General features: G+C 40.7%; 1 protein-coding gene and 1 long non-coding RNA gene across 3 annotated transcripts; one reads left to right on the top strand and one right to left on the bottom strand.

Moving 5' to 3' along the window:
- Positions 1-1,307: 1,307 nt before the first annotated feature.
- On the bottom strand, positions 1,308-11,950 carry LOC103697356 (noroxomaritidine/norcraugsodine reductase-like). Of its 2 annotated transcripts, XM_088711011.2 has the most exons (6): positions 11,688-11,950; positions 9,877-10,133; positions 9,729-9,784; positions 9,337-9,553; positions 9,137-9,243; positions 1,308-1,682 (listed from the first exon to the last, which is right to left on the bottom strand). In XM_088711011.2, the coding sequence occupies exons 1-6, from the start codon at positions 11,804-11,806 to the stop codon at positions 1,506-1,508; spliced, it is 933 nt and encodes a 310-aa protein (XP_088567137.1). In that variant the 5' UTR covers positions 11,807-11,950; the 3' UTR covers positions 1,308-1,505. The 2 variants fall into 2 exon arrangements, with proteins under 2 accessions (XP_088567137.1, XP_088567138.1); XM_088711012.2 differs by lacking the exon at positions 9,729-9,784 and having other exon boundaries at positions 9,926-10,133; positions 11,688-11,928.
- Positions 11,951-16,864: 4,914 nt separating this feature from the next.
- On the top strand, positions 16,865-17,980 carry LOC149751409 (uncharacterized). The gene is made up of 2 exons (XR_016398376.1): positions 16,865-17,378; positions 17,497-17,980. It is a non-coding gene; the product is annotated as an uncharacterized LOC149751409 (long non-coding RNA).
- The last annotated feature ends 557 nt before the right edge of the window (positions 17,981-18,537 follow it).

Genomic DNA, 18,537 nt, shown 5'->3' with positions numbered 1-18,537 from the left:
GTTGCCGCCATCCATCGTCACCTCTGATACTAGCCTGGCCTCCCTCCTCCCTCACCTCCTCTCTCCCAATTCCTCTGCCGACTCCGCCATCGTCCTTTGCTCTGCCGCCCCCTTCTTCCTCCCCCTCCTCAACTCTGGCCTCCACCTCCCCCCTCCCCCTCTTCCAAGCCTTTTTAAAGAGAAGCCCAAGGGGGAGGCGGCGGCGGTGACGTTGAGAGTATGGATGGTGATCCATGCGCCGGAAGCAGTGGGGGAGTACGAGGAGCTCTTGAGGGCAATGAAGGAGTGGGGAGTGGTTGTGAGGGACGGGGAGGGGAGCATGGTGCTGCAAGTTGCGGCGGAGAGGGGGCAAGTGAGATGTGCAAGGTGTTGGTGGAAAAGGAAGCCGAGAAGAATGCGAGGAGCGAAGACTGGCATTGTATTAGGCAGCGATGAACGAGGATGCGGAGATGGTGGCGAATCCATTTCCTTTTTTTTTTTTTTTGGCTTTTGTTGAGATGGTTAGAATGGTACATGTGGCGGTATATTATTGGCTCAAAATCAAAATAAAAATACATACTTCACATCTACTATTACATTAATTTTAAATCTTATTTAAAAAACTAAAAGAAATTACTACCCGACTACCTATTAATTTGTCACATATGAATATAGTTTATATAGGTAAGAATGTACGTCAGCGATCAGATTGTATCTCATCATGAGAACAAGCTTCCATTCTTCAAAACAGGCTTGGCTGGTGCAGTGGACCCAAAACGGAGAATCCACTACTTCCATTCTTCGAAACAACTGGAGCCCCGGCCGTCAATGCAGCGGGTCGCCCCCGGTTTGTACACTGCAAAAACAATGGGGACTTACAACCTGCCTTCGGAGGCCGAAGCCAAGGTGGTAGCCCAGTTGGAACGGGGCGTTTGCTTCTAACCAAGTGGTTCCAGATTCGAAACGCACGGGCGTCGATTAAATTTGGGGACCGTATGCCCCGCGCCTGGACACGGGGTCTAGAAGTGCTACTGGTCGGCTGGTAGCCTGGGTGGTGCCAGGTGTGACGTACTCCCACGAGGTACTCGTGCCAGAGCCCAGTGGGGTAATGAGCCGAGGCCACGGGTGGGAAGGGTATGAGTAATATATGGCTGGGGCCTGGGGAGCTGGGCCTATACCAAACGGTCATTCTGCCCGCATCGAACATGCTCCTGGCGGGGCGGGGGCCCAGTGTGGGGCTGCTACGTGGGGGTGGGCTTGTCCCTTCTTCCCCTCTTCCCCTTTTTTTTAGCAAAAAAAAAAAAAAAAAAAAAAAAATAAAGCCAATATCACAAGTCAAATATGAGCATTTTGGCCCGGGCCATCAATGCTCTAATTTATTTGAATCCATCAATCCAGAACAACAAGCAAACGTAGTCACTCCTAACTAACTCCTAACTCTTATTATTCCCAAGGCTCTAGTAATTGCCTTGGCTCTCCATGACTGAAAACCACCGTAACTAAAGAAAGCTTTCTGATAACCTATCCTAAGCATCACCACACACAGTCCGACGGCCATCAACACAAGTAACCTGACCCGTGATATAGGAAGCGGCAGGTAGGCATAGGAACGACACGAGAGATGCCACCTCCTCTGGTTCTCCCACACGCCTCATAGGTGTGCGGGAGAGCTCTCTTGCTGTGGCTTCCTTGTCTTCAAGTACCTGCACAAATGCGAAGGATGAGAGATTCCAGCAGAAATTTAGCCCAACGACTTACCACATGTATTTGCCTTGGCGAAAGATGCAGCGCAAATGACATGAGGTTTGATTGCAACAACTGTGGCCACCACTAATTTCCTATCCATTTTTAGTTGCCAAAAAGAAAAAAAAGTGCAGCCCTGTAGGGCCACCTTGATGTATGGTATGTTGAAAAAAAAAAACTTAAATACGCACGCGGCCAAAATCTCGGGCCGCGTGCGCGTTTGAGAAAAAGGTAACGCCCAGCGGGCGTTACGCATTTGAAAACGGACGCGTTTGAAAACGCGTCCGCAAATGACCAAACGGCCCCTGTAAAAACCCCTATTTAAACCCTTTGATTTCATCTCTTTGGAAGCACGAAAAATTTGAGAAAAATAGTGGAAAAATTTTTGAAGAAATTCTTCTTCCTCTTAGCCACTTCCGATTTTTGTTTTTACATTTTTATTCAGTATATTTTGTTTTTTTTCATTCCGCTCTTTGCTGGATCTGCAAGTCCGATCGGGTTCGCTTTGACTTCTTCCGAGACGTGCCGAAGAAGAAGTTGTAGGGTCGTCGTATCTCTGAGAAGGATTGCCGGGTGACCCGTACGTGGGGGCAAATACTTCTTTGGAACAGCGTCTACGCGCTTCGACCTGCCTTCAATCAGGCTACTTTCTTCTACTTTTATTTTTAACTTAATATTAGTAGATTTGTAGGATTTGAATTTCTATAATATAAATTTATTAAATGCATAGATTTATTTTGTGCTAGAATAGATTTATTTTGCATTAAAATAGAATTATTTGGTTGCCGAATAATATGCATGTATATTATTTCCTTTAAGATTTTCCATTAATTGAATTAATAGATTTATTGTTTATTTATATGATATATTGCTAACAATCCAAAGAAGTATTTGTTTTTTGTTAGTAATATATAATTAATTAAATTCTTTATTACAATTGTGGCATATTAGATTTTAATTGCAATGTGTTTTTGCTAGCACATCATTAATAATAAATTATTCTAAAGAGTTAATAATTTGGTTAACCTCCAAGAGGTTTATTATACCTCCATTTGGACTCCTCAAGGAGTAATTTCCAGATCCCATTCAAACGGAAAATTCGGAAATTGGTTGATACATAATAATTAATCTATTGAATTGACTTATTAGATCTCAATCAATTATTCTAATAAAGGAATAAATCTTATAATTCATTAAATTGACTTATTAGATCTCAATCAATTATTCTAATAAAGAAATAAATCTTCTAATTCATTGAATTGACATCTTAATTACAATAATTGATTTGCTACCACAAGATTACTAATCAATTATTCTAATAAGCAAATAAATCAACTCTAATATATATATAATTCATTGAATTGATAAATTAGATTTTAATTATAATAATTGTTTGCTAGAATTAAATTTAGTAATCAATTGTTACTAATTCGGAAAGGTCAAACAAAAAAAAAAAATCAAAAATTAGTTAATTCGTTTAAATTTGCATTTAGGTTATTTTAAATATTGAATTTGTGTGATTTCTAGTGATTATATCCACTAACTAATAGTGTCTAAGAAAAGCTTGTCAAAAAGGCATACGTGCCTAAGAAAGGCTGGTACTTAAGTGAGCCTAGTGCTCCACCACCGATCTGGAGCTGATCTGGCTATTAGTTTTTTGGATATATCAATTAGACATCCAAAGTTCAATATAAATATTAGTGCAACCTTTTGACATAGATTTTTTGCCTTCAATCAGGTTTCTTCACTATTCTGTAACCCTGATCCTATGGCCTCAAACACTAGTGACCATCTTAGTGCCAAACCTGAAAAATTTGATGGCCATAACTTTAGGAGGTGGCAGAATCAAATGCGGTTCTGGCTCACCACATTAGGGTTAATCTCAGCCATAGGTGAAAGTACGACCGAAGTTGATAATGGGTCCAACCCAACTACCTCTTCCAACACTGAACATTCTGCCTCCACTAGCACACCCTCTAGGACACCTGATGAGATAGATTATCATTGTATCCATAGAATCCTAGGTGCTCTTTCTGAGAGGCTGTATGATATCTATTACACAGCCAAGAGTGCCAAAGAACTCTGGGACACCCTAGATAGCAAATATGGTCTTGATGATGCTGGGGTAAAGAGGTTCAAGGCCTCCGATTTCAATAAGTTTAGGATGGTGGACTCAAAGCCTATGAATGACCAAATTCATGAATTTGAAACCCTGATCCACCAGCTTAGGGCTAATGGAACCAATTTGGATGAATCATTCCAGGTAGCCTGTCTGATAGATAAACTACCTACTTCCTGGTCTGATTTTGCTAAGACCCTGAGCCATACCCAAGGAGTTCTCACCCTAACCCAAGTCTTAAACTCCATTAGGATTGAAGAGCAGCATAAGCTCAGAAATAATACCTCTACTGGACCCAAGAATAATGCATATAATGTAGAGGCCCCTCCTAAGAAAAATCAAAACCGACCATTCCGTAAGAATTTCAAAAAGAAACCCTACAACCCTAGAAACCCTAATCATAATTACAATAGGATACCTATTCAATCCCAGGAGCAGAGGAAGAAGAAAGAGGAAGGTGGTGCTCGTTTCTGTTATGTGTGTGGTCGGACCAACCATTTGTCTCCACAGTGCTTCTATAAGAAGACTGCACCTCTTCAATCTAAGAAGAAGGGTCCACACACATCCAGTGCTCAAGTCAACATGGTGACTTCCGGCGCTGGCTCCTCTGAGACAGCTTTCAGGTCTGTTTCCTTCACTCCTGAAGTTAACATGACTTTACAATCACTAGATTGGTGGATTGATACCGGAGCTGGTATTCATATTTGTTCGGATCGTTCCTGGTTTTCTTCTTACGAGATCTCAAGTGGAGGAGCTGTGATCATGGCAAACAGCTCGGAGGCGCGTGTGTTAGGAGTAGGACGTGTGGACTTAAAGCTTACATCTGAAAAAGTCCTGTCCCTGCACGGCGTCCAACATGTTCCAGTTGTTAGGAGAAATCTCATTAGTGGTTCCTTGCTTGTCCAGCAAGGCTTTCGTCTTGTTTTTGAGTCCAATAAGGTTGTAATTTCTCATGGTGTAATGTTTATTGGAAAAGGATTCCTTAGTGAAGGATTGTTCAAGTTGAATGTAATAGCTCCTTTAATAAATGAAAATCATTTGATTATGAATATAGAACCCCCTTCTATTTGGCATGGTAGATTAGGTCATGTAAATTATAATTCAATTAAGCAACTTATGAACCTAAATCTAATACCAAAAAGTAATCTTAAGAACCATGAGAAATGTCAAATTTGTGTAGAAGCTAAACTCCCTAGGAAGCCTTTTAAATCCGTTAATAGGGATTCAGATCTATTAGAGTTGATCCATAGTGATGTTTGTGACTCTGGTAAAACTTCTAGGGGAGGTAACAGATACTTTGTAACATTTATAGATGATCTATCGAAGTTCTGTTACATCTATCTAATTAAAACCAAGGATGAGGTGCTCAGCAAATTTAAAATTTTTAAGATTGAAGCTGAGAACCAACAGGAAAAGAAAATTAAAATTCTTAGATCAGATTGGGGAGGTGAATATACATCAAATGACATAACTCAATTCTGTGAAGATCATGGAATCATTCATGAAGTGACTGCACCCTATTCTCCCCAATCAAATGGAGTAGCAGAAAGGAAGAATAGGACTTTAATGGATATGGTGAACTCCATGCTTATAAGCTCAGGAGTGCCAGAAAATTTGTGGGGGGAAGCTCTTGTTTCAGCCTGTTATATCCTTAATAGGATTCCCTCTAAAAATAATGATCTAACCCCATATGAAGTTTGGAAACATAGAAAACCTAATCTTAGCTATTTAAAAGTGTGGGGGTGCTTGGCAAAAGTAAAAATACCTGATTTTAAGAGAAAGAAAATAGGCCCTAAAACAGTGGATGCCATATTCATAGGTTATGCAGCCAATAGTAATGCCAATAGATTTCTGGTGATAAGTTCAGAAGTAAATGATATTAGTAACAACACTATCATAGAAGCTAGAGATGCAACATATTTTGAAGACACCTTTCCACTTAAGACTAGAGTAGATAGCGGTATAGCTAGTAGCTCTAGTAGAATAAGGACAAGAGAAATAGAAATAGAAGCAGAACCTAGGAGGAGTAAAAGATCCAGGGTAGAGAAAACATTTGGAGATGATTTTTATACCTTCCTAATAGAAGACTCTCCAACTACCTTTGAGGACGCAATGAAATCTTTGGATTCACCTTTTTGGAGAGAAGCTGTGAACAATGAGATGCAATCAATTATCCAAAACCATACTTGGGAATTGACTGATCTTCCTCCTGGTTGTAAAACAATAGGATGCAAATGGATCTTTAAGAAGAAACTTAGGCCTGATGGCTCTGTAGATAAATTTAAGGCTAGATTAGTTGCCAAGGGCTTTACTCAGAGACCTGGTGTAGATTTCTTTGATGTTTATGCACCTGTAGCTAGGATTACTACTATTAGGGTCCTTATAGCATTAGCCTCCATTCATAAATTAGTGATTCATCAGATGGATGTTAAGACAGCTTTTCTAAATGGAGACTTAAATGAAGAAATTTATATGGACCAGTCAGAGGGATTTAAAATCCCAGGCCAAGAAAATAAAGTTTGTAGACTAGTCAGATCTCTTTATGGTCTTAAACAAGCACCCAAGCAATGGCACTTGAAATTTGATGAAACCATACTGACATTTGGATTTGAAATCAATAGTACAGACGAATGTGTATACCACAAGAGAGTTGGACACAAATTTGTGATCTTGTGCCTCTATGTAGATGATATACTGATCTTTGGGACAGATCTTCAGATAATTGATGAAGTAAAACAATTCTTAACTCATAAGTTTGATATGAAAGACTTGGGACAAGCTGACTTAATTTTAAATACCAAAATAATTAGAAGTGCAAAAAGTATTGAGTTATCCCAAAGTCATTGTGTTGACAAGATACTTAATAAATTTAATTATTCCGATTGTCAGCCTGTCTCTACTCCATTTGATCCCTCTACTCATCTTAAGAAGAACTTAGGAACTCCTGTCCTTCAAAGCCTATATGCTCAAATCATAGGCTCACTAGGATTCCTAACAAACTACACCAGGCCAGACATAGCATATGCTGTAAATAGACTTAGTAGATATACTATTAATCCAAATAGAGATCACTGGACGGCATTAGATAGAATTCTTAGGTATCTTAAGGGTACCAAGTCCTATAGTTTGCACTTTAGTGGGTTTCCTGCTGTTCTAGAAGGCTATAGTGATGCCAACTGGATTAGCGATACCTTAGATGTTAAATCCACCACAGGATACGTCTTTCTCCTAGGAAGTGCTGCTGTGTCTTGGAAATCCACCAAACAAACCTTAATATCTAGGAGTACCATGGAGTCTGAACTGATAGCTTTAGACACTACTAGCACTGAGGCTGAGTGGCTCAGAGATCTACTAATAGACCTTCCTGTAGATGAGTCACCTTTACCACCTGTCTCCTTACATTGTGACTGTAAATCTGCAATAGATAAGTGCAACCAAGAAAATGCCAATGTAAAAATGAACAGGCACTTAAAAGTGCGTCATAAATCATTAAGATATAAATTGAAAAATAATGTTATTACCTTTAATTTTGTTAAATCAGAAAATAACTTGGCTGATCAGCTTACTAAAGGCTTGTCTAGAACAGTAGTTCTAGAGTCGTCGAGGGGGATGGGGCTTAGCCCATAAAGATAGATCACCACGGTGGGAACCCAACCTTAAAAGGTTCAATGGGTAGAAACAAACCGGAGTGTGACTAAGAGGAGCACTATTTCATGTTTTCCTTATCCCTATGGCGCTAGTGCTCATAAAAGCAAGCGGTAGGATGAGTTCGTTTGTATAACTCTTAATGAGTCCGAGACCCAAGAGGCAGGAGCTTCCTTGCTAGCTTCCTTATTAGGACTCACCTATATGTGCAGTCGTGAGGCCGCGATTATGGGAAATGGGCGATTCCCAAAAAAGCACATGATAGATATCTGCGCATGGCCATAACAGCGCAACCCGCTTAGAACCCAGATCGGGCTATATTATGTGTGTTGTTGATTTAATCTGAGCCATGGACCGAGGTTCAAGGTTAAGACCACCTTGGCTCCACAGATGTAATCAATTGTCACTAAGTGAAGGTTCAAACCGAAGGGTACCTACACCTATTACATAATATAAGATATCCAGCATTTTATTTTGATTTTAAAATTATTTAAGTTTTTTTTGTGGGGGATTGTTGAAAAAAAAAAAACTTAAATGCGCACGCGGCCAAAATCTCGGGCCGCGTGCGCGTTTGAGAAAAAGGTAACGCCCAGCGGGCGTTACGCATTTGAAAACGGACGCGTTTGAAAACGCGTCCGCAAATGACCAAACGGCCCCTGTAAAAACCCCTATTTAAACTCCTTGATTTCATCTCTTTGGAAGCACGAAAAATTTGAGAAAAATAGTGGAAAAAATTTTGAAGAAATTCTTCTTCCTCTTAGCCACTTCCGATTTTTGTTTTTACATTTTTATTCAGTATATTTTGTTTTTTTTCATTCCGCTCTTTGCTGGATCTGCAAGTCCGATCGGGTTCGCTTTGACTTCTTCCGAGACGTGCCGAAGAAGAAGTTGTAGGGTCGTCGTATCTCCGAGAAGGATTGCCGGGTGACCCGTACGTGGGGGCAAATACTTCTTTGGGACAGCGTCTACGCGCTTCGACCTGCCTTCAATCAGGCTACTTTTTTCTACTTTTATTTTTAACTTAATATTAGTAGATTTGTAGGATTTGAATTTCTATAATATAAATTTATTAAATGCATAGATTTATTTTGTGCTAGAATAGATTTATTTTGCATTAAAATAGAATTATTTGGTTGCCGAATAATATGCATGTATATTATTTTCTTTAAGATTTTTCATTAATTGAATTAATAGATTTATTGTTTATTTATATGATATATTGCTAACATGGTACCCACGGCAAAATTCTTCTTCTAGGATACATAAACCAAACTTACGAATCATTGTATGGTACCCACCGCAAAATTCTTAAAATGATCAATATATCTTAATGTAATGCAATGCAAATGACATAGACAAGACATAAACAAGGAACTTAATTTCTACTGTTGTTATAAAAATGCCTACACAAGTAGCCAGTGATAGTTATACTTTCTTTTCGTTTCCTTGATAAACATGACGATCTTTTCCAATATATAGCATGGATTTGCTCGGCTTAGGGGTCTTCTAAACCCCCCATCCGATCCTCTCTGGATGGCTTGGTAGATATACAGAAAATGCAATGATATAATTAACTAGGTATGCTACACTAGAATATCTTTTTTTTTTTTCGAAGACAAGGTTCAGGCAACAATGAGAAAGGCCCCTTACAGACTTTACGAGTGGGGTCCGGATGAACCCTGGAACAACGCAGTTGACTCGGATATTGTCTTCTATCCACTCACAAGCCAGGTTCTTCGTGAGCTGATTTATTGCTCCTGAACAACATAGAAGATAAGAAAGCCATGAAGAGTGGGGGATCCACAGTTACTGATAAGAAAGTCATAAGATGGGCCTTATCTTAGATTTACCTTTAGTTGCTGCATAAATGGATATCTTTCGTAGGGCTACAACGCCTGCAATTGAGGAGATGAACACGATGCTGCCTGCCCCCGATGCCTTCAGAAGAGGGTGAGCTAGTTGGCTCAGATGGAAAGCTGATTCCAAGTTGGTAGCCATGAGAAAGGAATACTCTTCAGCAGTGAAATCCTGGGCTGGCTTCCAAATGTACGTCCCTGCATTGTTAACCTGGTGCGGGCACCACAACTTCGTTATATGGATGGAATGGATTCATACTTCAGTTTATTGTACTCAGAGAGTCAGCTATGGGAATGCTAAACAAGAGATCATCTCAAGAGAAAATTTACGGGTACAGAAACAATAAACGCTAGAAGACTCCTTATCAGAGCCGTGGACTACCTACATGAAAGAGGAACAAGCTCATACAGGATGTGGAACAACCTGGATATGGCCTCATAACTACATCAAATGCTGCAGCCGTTTAGTATGAAACAAGTTTGACCAGCATTAATGGTGTAATAAGAGATTTGTTGCAAGTTTTAGAGATTTACTTTTGTTGTTCTTTTTTTTTTTCACAGTTCCATCATTCATTGAACTTACAAGGATATTGAGCTTCCCCTGGAAAATGGAACGGACGTCCTCCATTAGTTTCTCTCTTTCCGCTAGGGAAGAGACATCGCAAACCGATCCGGTAACATGAATGTTCAGACTTTTCCATCGTTCCAGGCATTTGTTGAGCTCTGCTTCAGTCCTGGAACACGTATGTACAGTTGCTCCAAATCCAGCTAATTCTTCAACTATGGCATGCCTGGAATGTCATCAGAAGATCACATTTACATCGGTTGCAGTGGCTAAACAATGTCAGGAAACTTGATGAACTCTCTAGGATCTTCTTTGATAAGCAATCAAGGAGGTGTAAACCACTATCAGGTGCACTGGTTATAAATGAGCATAAATTTTATAGTCGCAATCCTAAGCAGGGGCGGCCCAATACAATTGGGGGCCTAAGGCAAATCCAATAAATGAGACCTCTTTTTTTTTAATAATAATTTTTTAATAAGTATAAAATATTAAAAAAAAATGATATGAAAATAGATAGCTATCAAGTACACTATTTCAACAAAGATACATGAATCTAACAAAGATGGACAAGAAGTCTTTTCAATTTAATATAATTTTTGAATAGGAGCACAAAAAAGTAATTACCCTAAAAAAAGGGCCATAAAACTGATTAAATAACTGAGATAATGCTTGATGATACTTTTACCCTGTCAAGCAAGAGCAGAATAGGAAAAGGTCATCCCATGGCACTTCATGGCCAAGGTAAAGAAAAAAATTTGTCCAAAAGGGAGCCTAGAAAGTAGGGGTATTATGGGAAATTCACTCAATCTAATTAACAAAAGTCCCATCCCACTATCTCCCCTTCAAGAACCGAGAGGAGAAAATTAAAAGAATCTCCACCCTCCAAGAAGTCCATTTCCTATCCCCCTTTCTTCCGGATGGCCCAGCTGGATCAGGAGTAATGTGAGGGAAGGAAAACCAAGACCAAAACCAAAAAAGAGAAGGGATGAAAGATAAGAGTGGCTTCAGGCGTGTATCAAGCCAACCAAATCCCTCCTCTCTATCTCTCTCTCTCTCTCCCCCCCCCAAAACAAAACTACTGTCCCCAACTTTCCAAATTGCCCCTCTGCAGGCCAGAAAACTCTCTACCTCCCTTCCATCAAGGGGAAAGACTCGTAGCCAGCTCCTGTTCCCATTTTATATGGGGCCTTTGCTTCCTTTTGGTCAGCCTCCCGGGGGCCTTTCATTGGCCCGAGGCCTTAGGCGACCGCCTCGATCGCCTAAGGCTTGGGCCGGCTCCGATCCTAAGTTCCTAATATATTCTTCTCTAGAAACCACTTGTAAACTGGAGAAATCTCTATCACCATGGGAGTTTAAAGAGACTAGGCTTTATTCTATCATCCTTTTTGATCGCGGCACCCGTGTGAATTACCGTTGTGCAAAAAAAAAAAAAAAAAGTTTCCAAAAATTAAGAAAAAAAAGAGACTAGGTTTAAAACATTAGAATTGCAAGTAGTTCAAATTTCAGAAAAGTGCAGAAATTATGATGATAGAGATTCTTCAAACCATTTATGAGATTGTTCAGCTTGTTGAATAGTTTAACCGGTTTATTTACAAACTGCTATCTTTTATAAAAAAAATTTATTGCTCTTCCGTGTTTTTATTTCTTACAATTTTTTTAGAAATAGTTTCTATAAACCTCCTTTCTCTAGTAAAGGCTGGGTGTCTTCGTCAAAAAAAAAAAAAAGGAAAAAAAAAAGAGAAAAAATTGGGATAGGAGGATAAGGCAGCAGATGCCTTACCCGATTCCTTTGGTGCCCCCAGTGACCAAAGCTGTGGTTCCATCGAGGGACCATTTCTTCACTCTGTTGCTGGCCCTGCTACTCTCTGCGTCCTCCATGGCTGTCTTCTCTCTCTCCATCAGAAGAAACCCGTTCCTCCTCCGTTACTTTGAGCCCACGCAAGGCTTCATATCTAAAAGGAGCTAGCCGCAGAACTCGGTGTGGTAGATAGAGCCCAAAACACCATCAATTTATATCCGCGAATAATGGAAGGCTATTATTGATGGGACTCAAAATATCCAGTGAAGCTTTCTTTTTTATTTTCGATGAGCAAGTGTAGCTTTCGAACATGTACTGTATCCATTCTGAACATAATTTTCCACTCAGACAACAGTATTAATTATTGCAGGCTCTACCATCGTCAAAGCGGCTACCAATGCCAAACTTTTTCGGAATATAATAAAAGAGCCGTCTGTCGAACTGTGAGTGGTGATGCTTAGGATAAGTTATCAGAACGCTTTCTTTAGTTAAGGTGGCCATCACCATGAGTGCGCAATCTGTTGTAACGACCCTATGTGTTATTTGAAACCTTGCTCTAAACCGACCAAGCATCATCGTTGGTGCAGAGTTTCAAGTTGCTTTATGATCTGTGCTTGCTCATAATGCGAAAGGCATCGGATGAATTTGCACGCCATGTTGGAATAGCAGTGGACCAAACTTGGGATCTAGTTCCATTCTTGCTTGATAAGTGCTCATGAAGCGTGTCACGCTCTGAACCCGTCACTTAGATCGACTATATGACATAGCCGCATGATCTCTAGAGCAATGCCCTAGAGATCATGCAAGACCAAAGATGAACAAATATTCATTAACTCAACGGTAAATAGTCGAATAATCCAAATAAATAAATTCATCATATTCAAATAATCTAACTAGTTTACTTATATAATCTTCAAATATTCATCAATATCAAAAAATAAACTAACTAATAACTCTAATGCTCGAACTCAATGCCCAACTCATCTGAAACTACGCATTCTGCGATCCTTAAAAAAGAAGAAAAGAAGTAGTATCATAGCATAGGTTTATCTTGGTTTGCCACCATAGGTAGCAACGTAGATTTTCTGGTTTGTCACTGCGGGCCGAAACATAATTATCATGGTTTGCCACCACGGGCCGAAGTGCGAATATTCTGATTTGCCATTGCGGGCCGAAGTGTAGTTATTTTGGTTTGCCACCGCGGGTCGAAGCGCAGATATTTTTGTTTGCCACCGCGGGCTGAAGTACGGATATTTTGGTTTTCCACTATGGGCCAAAGTATGGAATTATGGTTTGCCAATCATGGGTGGAAGCATGATTATGAATAGTTCAAATCAGGTAGATAATAGTTGATTAGAAAATATGCAAGATTAAAAATATAAAACCACTGTATAATAATATCTTACATATTTTTTGGAATGGGTTATATGTTTGATGACACATATTTATGGATGCATATTTACAAGGATTTTATCGAGCTATGTTGGATAATCAGTATTATTGTTATGATTTTTGTCTGTATTTTGATGTGGTTTATAGTTAATCTTTATTTTAAATTTATTATATCTATATTAGTGTAAGTATATGCAATTTTTACTGGGCTGTAAAGATCACACTACTTTTCTTTTTCTTTTAGAGCCGTAGGATGTATAGTTTCGGATGGGTTGAGTATGAAGTTCAAGCATTAGAGTTATGAGTTAGTTTATTTTCTATTACCGATGAACATTTGAAGATTATGTAACTAAACAATTTGGATTATTTGAATATAATGGATTTATTCATTTAGATTATTTGGTTATTCACCGTTGAGTTAATAGATATTTGTTTATTTTAGGCCTTGCATGATCTCTAGGGCTCATGCGGCCGTGTCACATAATTGACCTAAGTGACGGGTTCGAAGTGTGACCAAGGATTTCCTTATAAGCACTCAAGTAGATAGAGGCCTCTCCTTGAATTCTCATAAGGGCATAGTAGGTATTTAGAGGAGTGTTAAGTCACATACCTCCAAGGTGGAGTTCTCGGATGTCATGGAATCTTCTTTCACTCCACTGATTTCTTCTTCTTACTATAGAAAGATCTCTCCTCCTTATCTTAGCCCTTTCCCTTTTTCTTTGTTCAGTTGTCATCTGACTTTCTCTAAGTATTTATTGTCTCCTCGGCATTGATGTACTTTGGTACCCAAGTGAGGCTCTTGGAAAGGGGAGAAACTGGGTCTAGAGTTCTTTCATGCTTGAGTAAATGAAAAACAATGCAGTTACAGACAATTATCCATGCCTAATGTAGCTGATGTTGAATGCATCTGCAGCCAAAATGCAAGCAAAGTCCAGTTGAATCAAATCCCCTCGCCGAAGTAGGAAATCACCTCCAAGGGCGTGGCCCGCCGCGCAATGAGCTGCTTGATTTCCTTCCACCTACTCGAATCAAAGATTCGGGCTTTGACTTGAGCTAGGGGACCTCGAAGGCGTTGATGGGAGGCCATGGGCTGCTTCTAGGAGGCCCAAGTCGTGTACTAAAACAGGCCCGAGTCGGATACAAGGCGCCAGCTCAAGCAATGTTAATTATAAGGGAATGGATTTGCCCACATTTGATTGAAACTTGAACTGAGTTTCGTTATAAAATTCCATGGTTTCATCTCTTAGTGAATGCTATGTTAAGAAATGTCTAAAGGAAAATTCAACAACACCAGTTATTTGATGACCTGCAAGCATATTTTGGTAGTGAATATTACAAAGTGCTCAATAGAAATTGGTATTTTCTTTCTTTTTAAACCAACCCTCCCACGCATTAAACACCCAACGTCCGTCCCACGTTTCATTGATCAATGAAACGAGAGAGCAAGACAGCAAACCGTAAAAAAATCAAAGGAGAAGTGAGGAAAGGTTGTGGGGAGCCTGACGAGGCCAAGCATCGGGCCTGGTCCAAAGAACAAAACCCTGTCCAAAATTCTTTTGAGAAAGAAAGTTTCTGGCTGACAATGTCGACTAACCAGCATGCTCATAGGCGCCGTTTGAGTGTCTGATCTGTCATCCTAAGAAACAGGATCTTCTATAGTGCGGCTTTTGCATTGTAGAGTCGGATAGCTATCATCATATCATCCATCTCAGAGATGGTTGGCTCTTCTTCATTGTCACGATGCGTTATGTGTATCGTTTATATTTTAGGAATAAATGAGAGCCGCCTGTCTCCAAGGTGGATGATGTAGTAGCTATCCGCGGTAACAATATTCCGAACTCGCCTTCTAAAATTGTAGGACCGAGCGCTTACCATTACACCAAAAACAATTGCTGTTAGTGAATGCGCTATTCTAATACCTCAACCGTCTAGGGGCCCTTGTAGCACGAAGCGCCTCGAGTCGACTCGACCGACACCCAGCTGGCCTCCGCCACTTGTGACCCACACGCCAGAGACACCAGGCATCCACGCTGGAAATAGAGGACTTAATGCTGCGCCATCGAAACCGAGGCCAACAAGCACCATATCCAATGATCCATGATGTACAGCGACATGATTATGTCCATCATTTTTCTTTACCGATCCTTGGCATTGACACCATCATAAGTTGCATGGCTTCATGAGGGCAACATAAACATAGATTCATAGCTTCCACGGATCATGTATGCCTGCAGGCATACAAGGAAGGTAGCCCTAAATGTCCTCCTTTTGATCACCCAGGAGACAGCCAGCGGTAGTTTATCAAAGATCATAATGAATGATTCTTCCAATATAATACTCCGGGTTTCCTGTTGTTATTCTAATGTTTCCACACATCACAGGTGGCAAAAACATCCCTTCATGACGTATAAAACAATCAATCTAATGTATTTGACAATTAGTCAATGATAGTCTCATATAATTAAGTAGGAATGGATGACTGCCCCAGCAGTCATAGTTATCAGTTAGTAGCCAATTCTGATTTGATCAGGAAGAAGCAAGATTTCTTTCAACCCGTGCAACTCGAATCTTTCAAAAGATAACTAAAAAAATACAGAAGATTTTCGAAAGTAAGGCTTAACTCTCTTTTTCTTTAATTAATGATTGAAAAATGATGTACATCATCTCTATTCGTAACATGAGGTCCATCTTTACACAATTTGGGTTGGATTTCTCTTCCCAACTCTAGCAGAATTTTTTTTTCCTAAAATAGATATCTCCAGTACGAATCTTCTAGAAAAGACTAAAAATCTTAAGAAGGTAGATCTCGACTTTTATATTAACTTTGTCTTTTGTTGCTCTGTCTGATTCTTCTTGGATAAAGAGCTACGGCCAGTCAAAATCTTACCTAAAAAAGAAAACTTTCAATTTGACCGGCCCGTTTCTGACCTTAAACAATGGAATTTGGGCTCGATCGCTAGGGGCTTGGTCCAGTCTTGCTTGTAGTAGCCAAAATAGTTCATATCCATATGGGGATTCTTCTGGATCAAATTCCTTTGGTAGCTTGGTGGCTTGCAGCATCAATGTAAAAGCTTCATGTGACAACTGAGTACCCGATTGCATCAAGCGATTAATGAATGATTTAAGTATGTCCACTAGTTACATCAGAACAAGTAGATCCCCCAAGAAGGGGGTTGCCCTCTCCATTGGAACTGTGAAGTCACGGGGCTACTCCCAGCTTACTCTTTGGAAGAAAACTATAAGGAAAAAGAATGCCCGTTGTGGAGCCATGTTTGCTAGGTTGATACGTGACCAGTGCCGGCTCGAGCCTTAGGCGACCGAGGCGGTCGCCTAAGGCCCCCGGCCCAGGGAAGGCCCCCACGGGCCACCACCCACTTGTTTTTTTTTTTTTTTAATTCCAGCTCAGGGCTATCGCGGAGGGGACTGGCTATGCCTATGGCTATGGGCTATCAGCTATGGAGGGAGTGGCGGAGTGGGCAGCGGGTTTGGGCGGCGGCGACGCGACGTAAAACGGTGAAAGGCTGAGGCCGACTGCGGCGACTGGCGACGGGCGACGGGCGATGGCGTGGTCGATGGTCGAGCGGTCGAGTCGTCGACACTCGACAAGCAACGGGCAAGTGGGCAACGGCTTTTTCCTCCCCGGCTCCCCCCTTCTCTCCGACAGTCCGACTCTCCCCTTCTCTGCCTTTTTAATGCCGGAACCTTCTCCGGTTCTCGGCACTCGGTCTCGGCACTTGGCAGGGCAGATCGGCTATTCGGCTTGCAAAACCCTCTCTAGCTCTCTGCTCTCCTCGCCGACGTCCGGTCCACTGTGCGTCCGTGCAGAGTCCCGTGACTTCCGTCCTCTCCTCGGCGTCCAGCGTCCTCGCCGACTCCGAGTCGCCGTCCTCGGCTCCTCCGACATCCGACTCCGCGGCGACCGAGGGCCGAGGCGGTGAGGCCTCAGTCCCATCCTCTTCTCGCCGACGTCGCCGACTCGCCGTCCTCGGCCTCCCGTGAGGCTGTGACCGGCGCCGGCGGTGGCCCCGTCCTCTCCTCAGACCTCAGCTCCTCCGCCGCTCCGGCCGGCGGCCTCCTCGTCCTCGGGGTTCCCGGTTCCCAAATCCCAAGTCCCGACGGCCGACGGACCCGACACCCGACCTCCTCCCACTCCCAGGCTCTCAGTCCCACGGTCCCACCGGGCCACCTCCCGAGGTTCGGCTGTTCCCAAATCCCAGTTCCCACTGTAGCACTGTGCCACTGTCTACAGTCCACTGATCCCGATTCCCCAATCCCACTGAGGTGAGTAAGTAACTGTAGTATGTAGTTACTTAGTTTATTAATTATTTTTTGGTTTAATTAAATTATATTTAGTTAAGTAATTAATTTAAAATTTGTTATTTTTTGGTTCAATTTGTAGATTGGTTGTGACTTCACTACTTCAGCGGTTCGGCACTATTCGGCCTCTTCTCGCTGTCGAGTTCGGAACTATTCCACCTCTTCTCGACACAATTAAGTTCGGCACTACTTGTCGGGACCCGAGTTTGTTTTTCTTGACACAATTAAGTTTTATCATTTTTAACTTTTTATATTTTGATTTGTTTGTGGTGGTTTTTTAATTGCTTAGTTTGATAATATTATTTATAGATTAAAATGTCTAATAGAAAATATGACTGTGGGTATGAAAAACTCAAAAAAAAAAGAAAAATCGATAAACTCATTCAATCTCAAAAAGGAGCTCTAGATAGATTTGTTGTTACAAACAAACATAACACTACATCAAATTCAACTCAAGAATTAGCAATAGAACAGGCACCCGAAATAGAGTTAAAAAATGAGATTGCCAGTGAAACAATATCTAGTGAAGAACACAATGGAGAATCAGATGGAGATAGGATAAACAAGGAAAAAGATTGTAAAACTAGTTCTATTCCTACAAATTTATATGATCCTGGTCAATGGAAAATAATTGATACAAAATTTAGAGATCTAATAGTGGAAAGAGGTCCAATTAGGAAAGATTAAATGGATTAGCTATATTATCGATTGAAAATAGTATTTTAATGGATCTTGAGTATAAAAGTTTAATTAGTAATTTTGCTTCTCAAAAAGCTAGGCGAATTATTTTTAAATAAAAATTTTAAAATATTTTTATACTTATTAAAAAAATTATTATTTAAATAATAATAAAAAAGGCCCCTTCTAATGAGTTCGCCTAAGGCCCCCAAATGTATTGGGCCGCCCCTGTACGTGACGCTTACCTCTTCTCCTTCATTACTTCTATTCGATTGCAGGTTGTCCCAGTAGCTATCAGTATCAAAGCATCACATCTTCACCTAGGGCTGAAATTGGACTCTTTCTAGCTGTGATTATAATAAAAATGGCTGTTCTTTTCGAGCAGGAGATCAGACTCATGAGAAGACAAGCAAGTTTAGATCCGTCATGAGGAAATTCTTCAGAG

This window comes from Phoenix dactylifera, chromosome 14 (assembly GCF_051530095.1).
Source record: "Phoenix dactylifera cultivar Ajwa chromosome 14, Ajwa_hap1_PhDact_Kaust_v1.1, whole genome shotgun sequence".
In the NCBI taxonomy this organism is placed as follows: domain Eukaryota; kingdom Viridiplantae; phylum Streptophyta; class Magnoliopsida; order Arecales; family Arecaceae; genus Phoenix; species Phoenix dactylifera.
The sequence above is the reverse complement of the archived record's forward strand: the minus strand, read 5'-3'. Positions and strand labels throughout refer to the sequence as shown.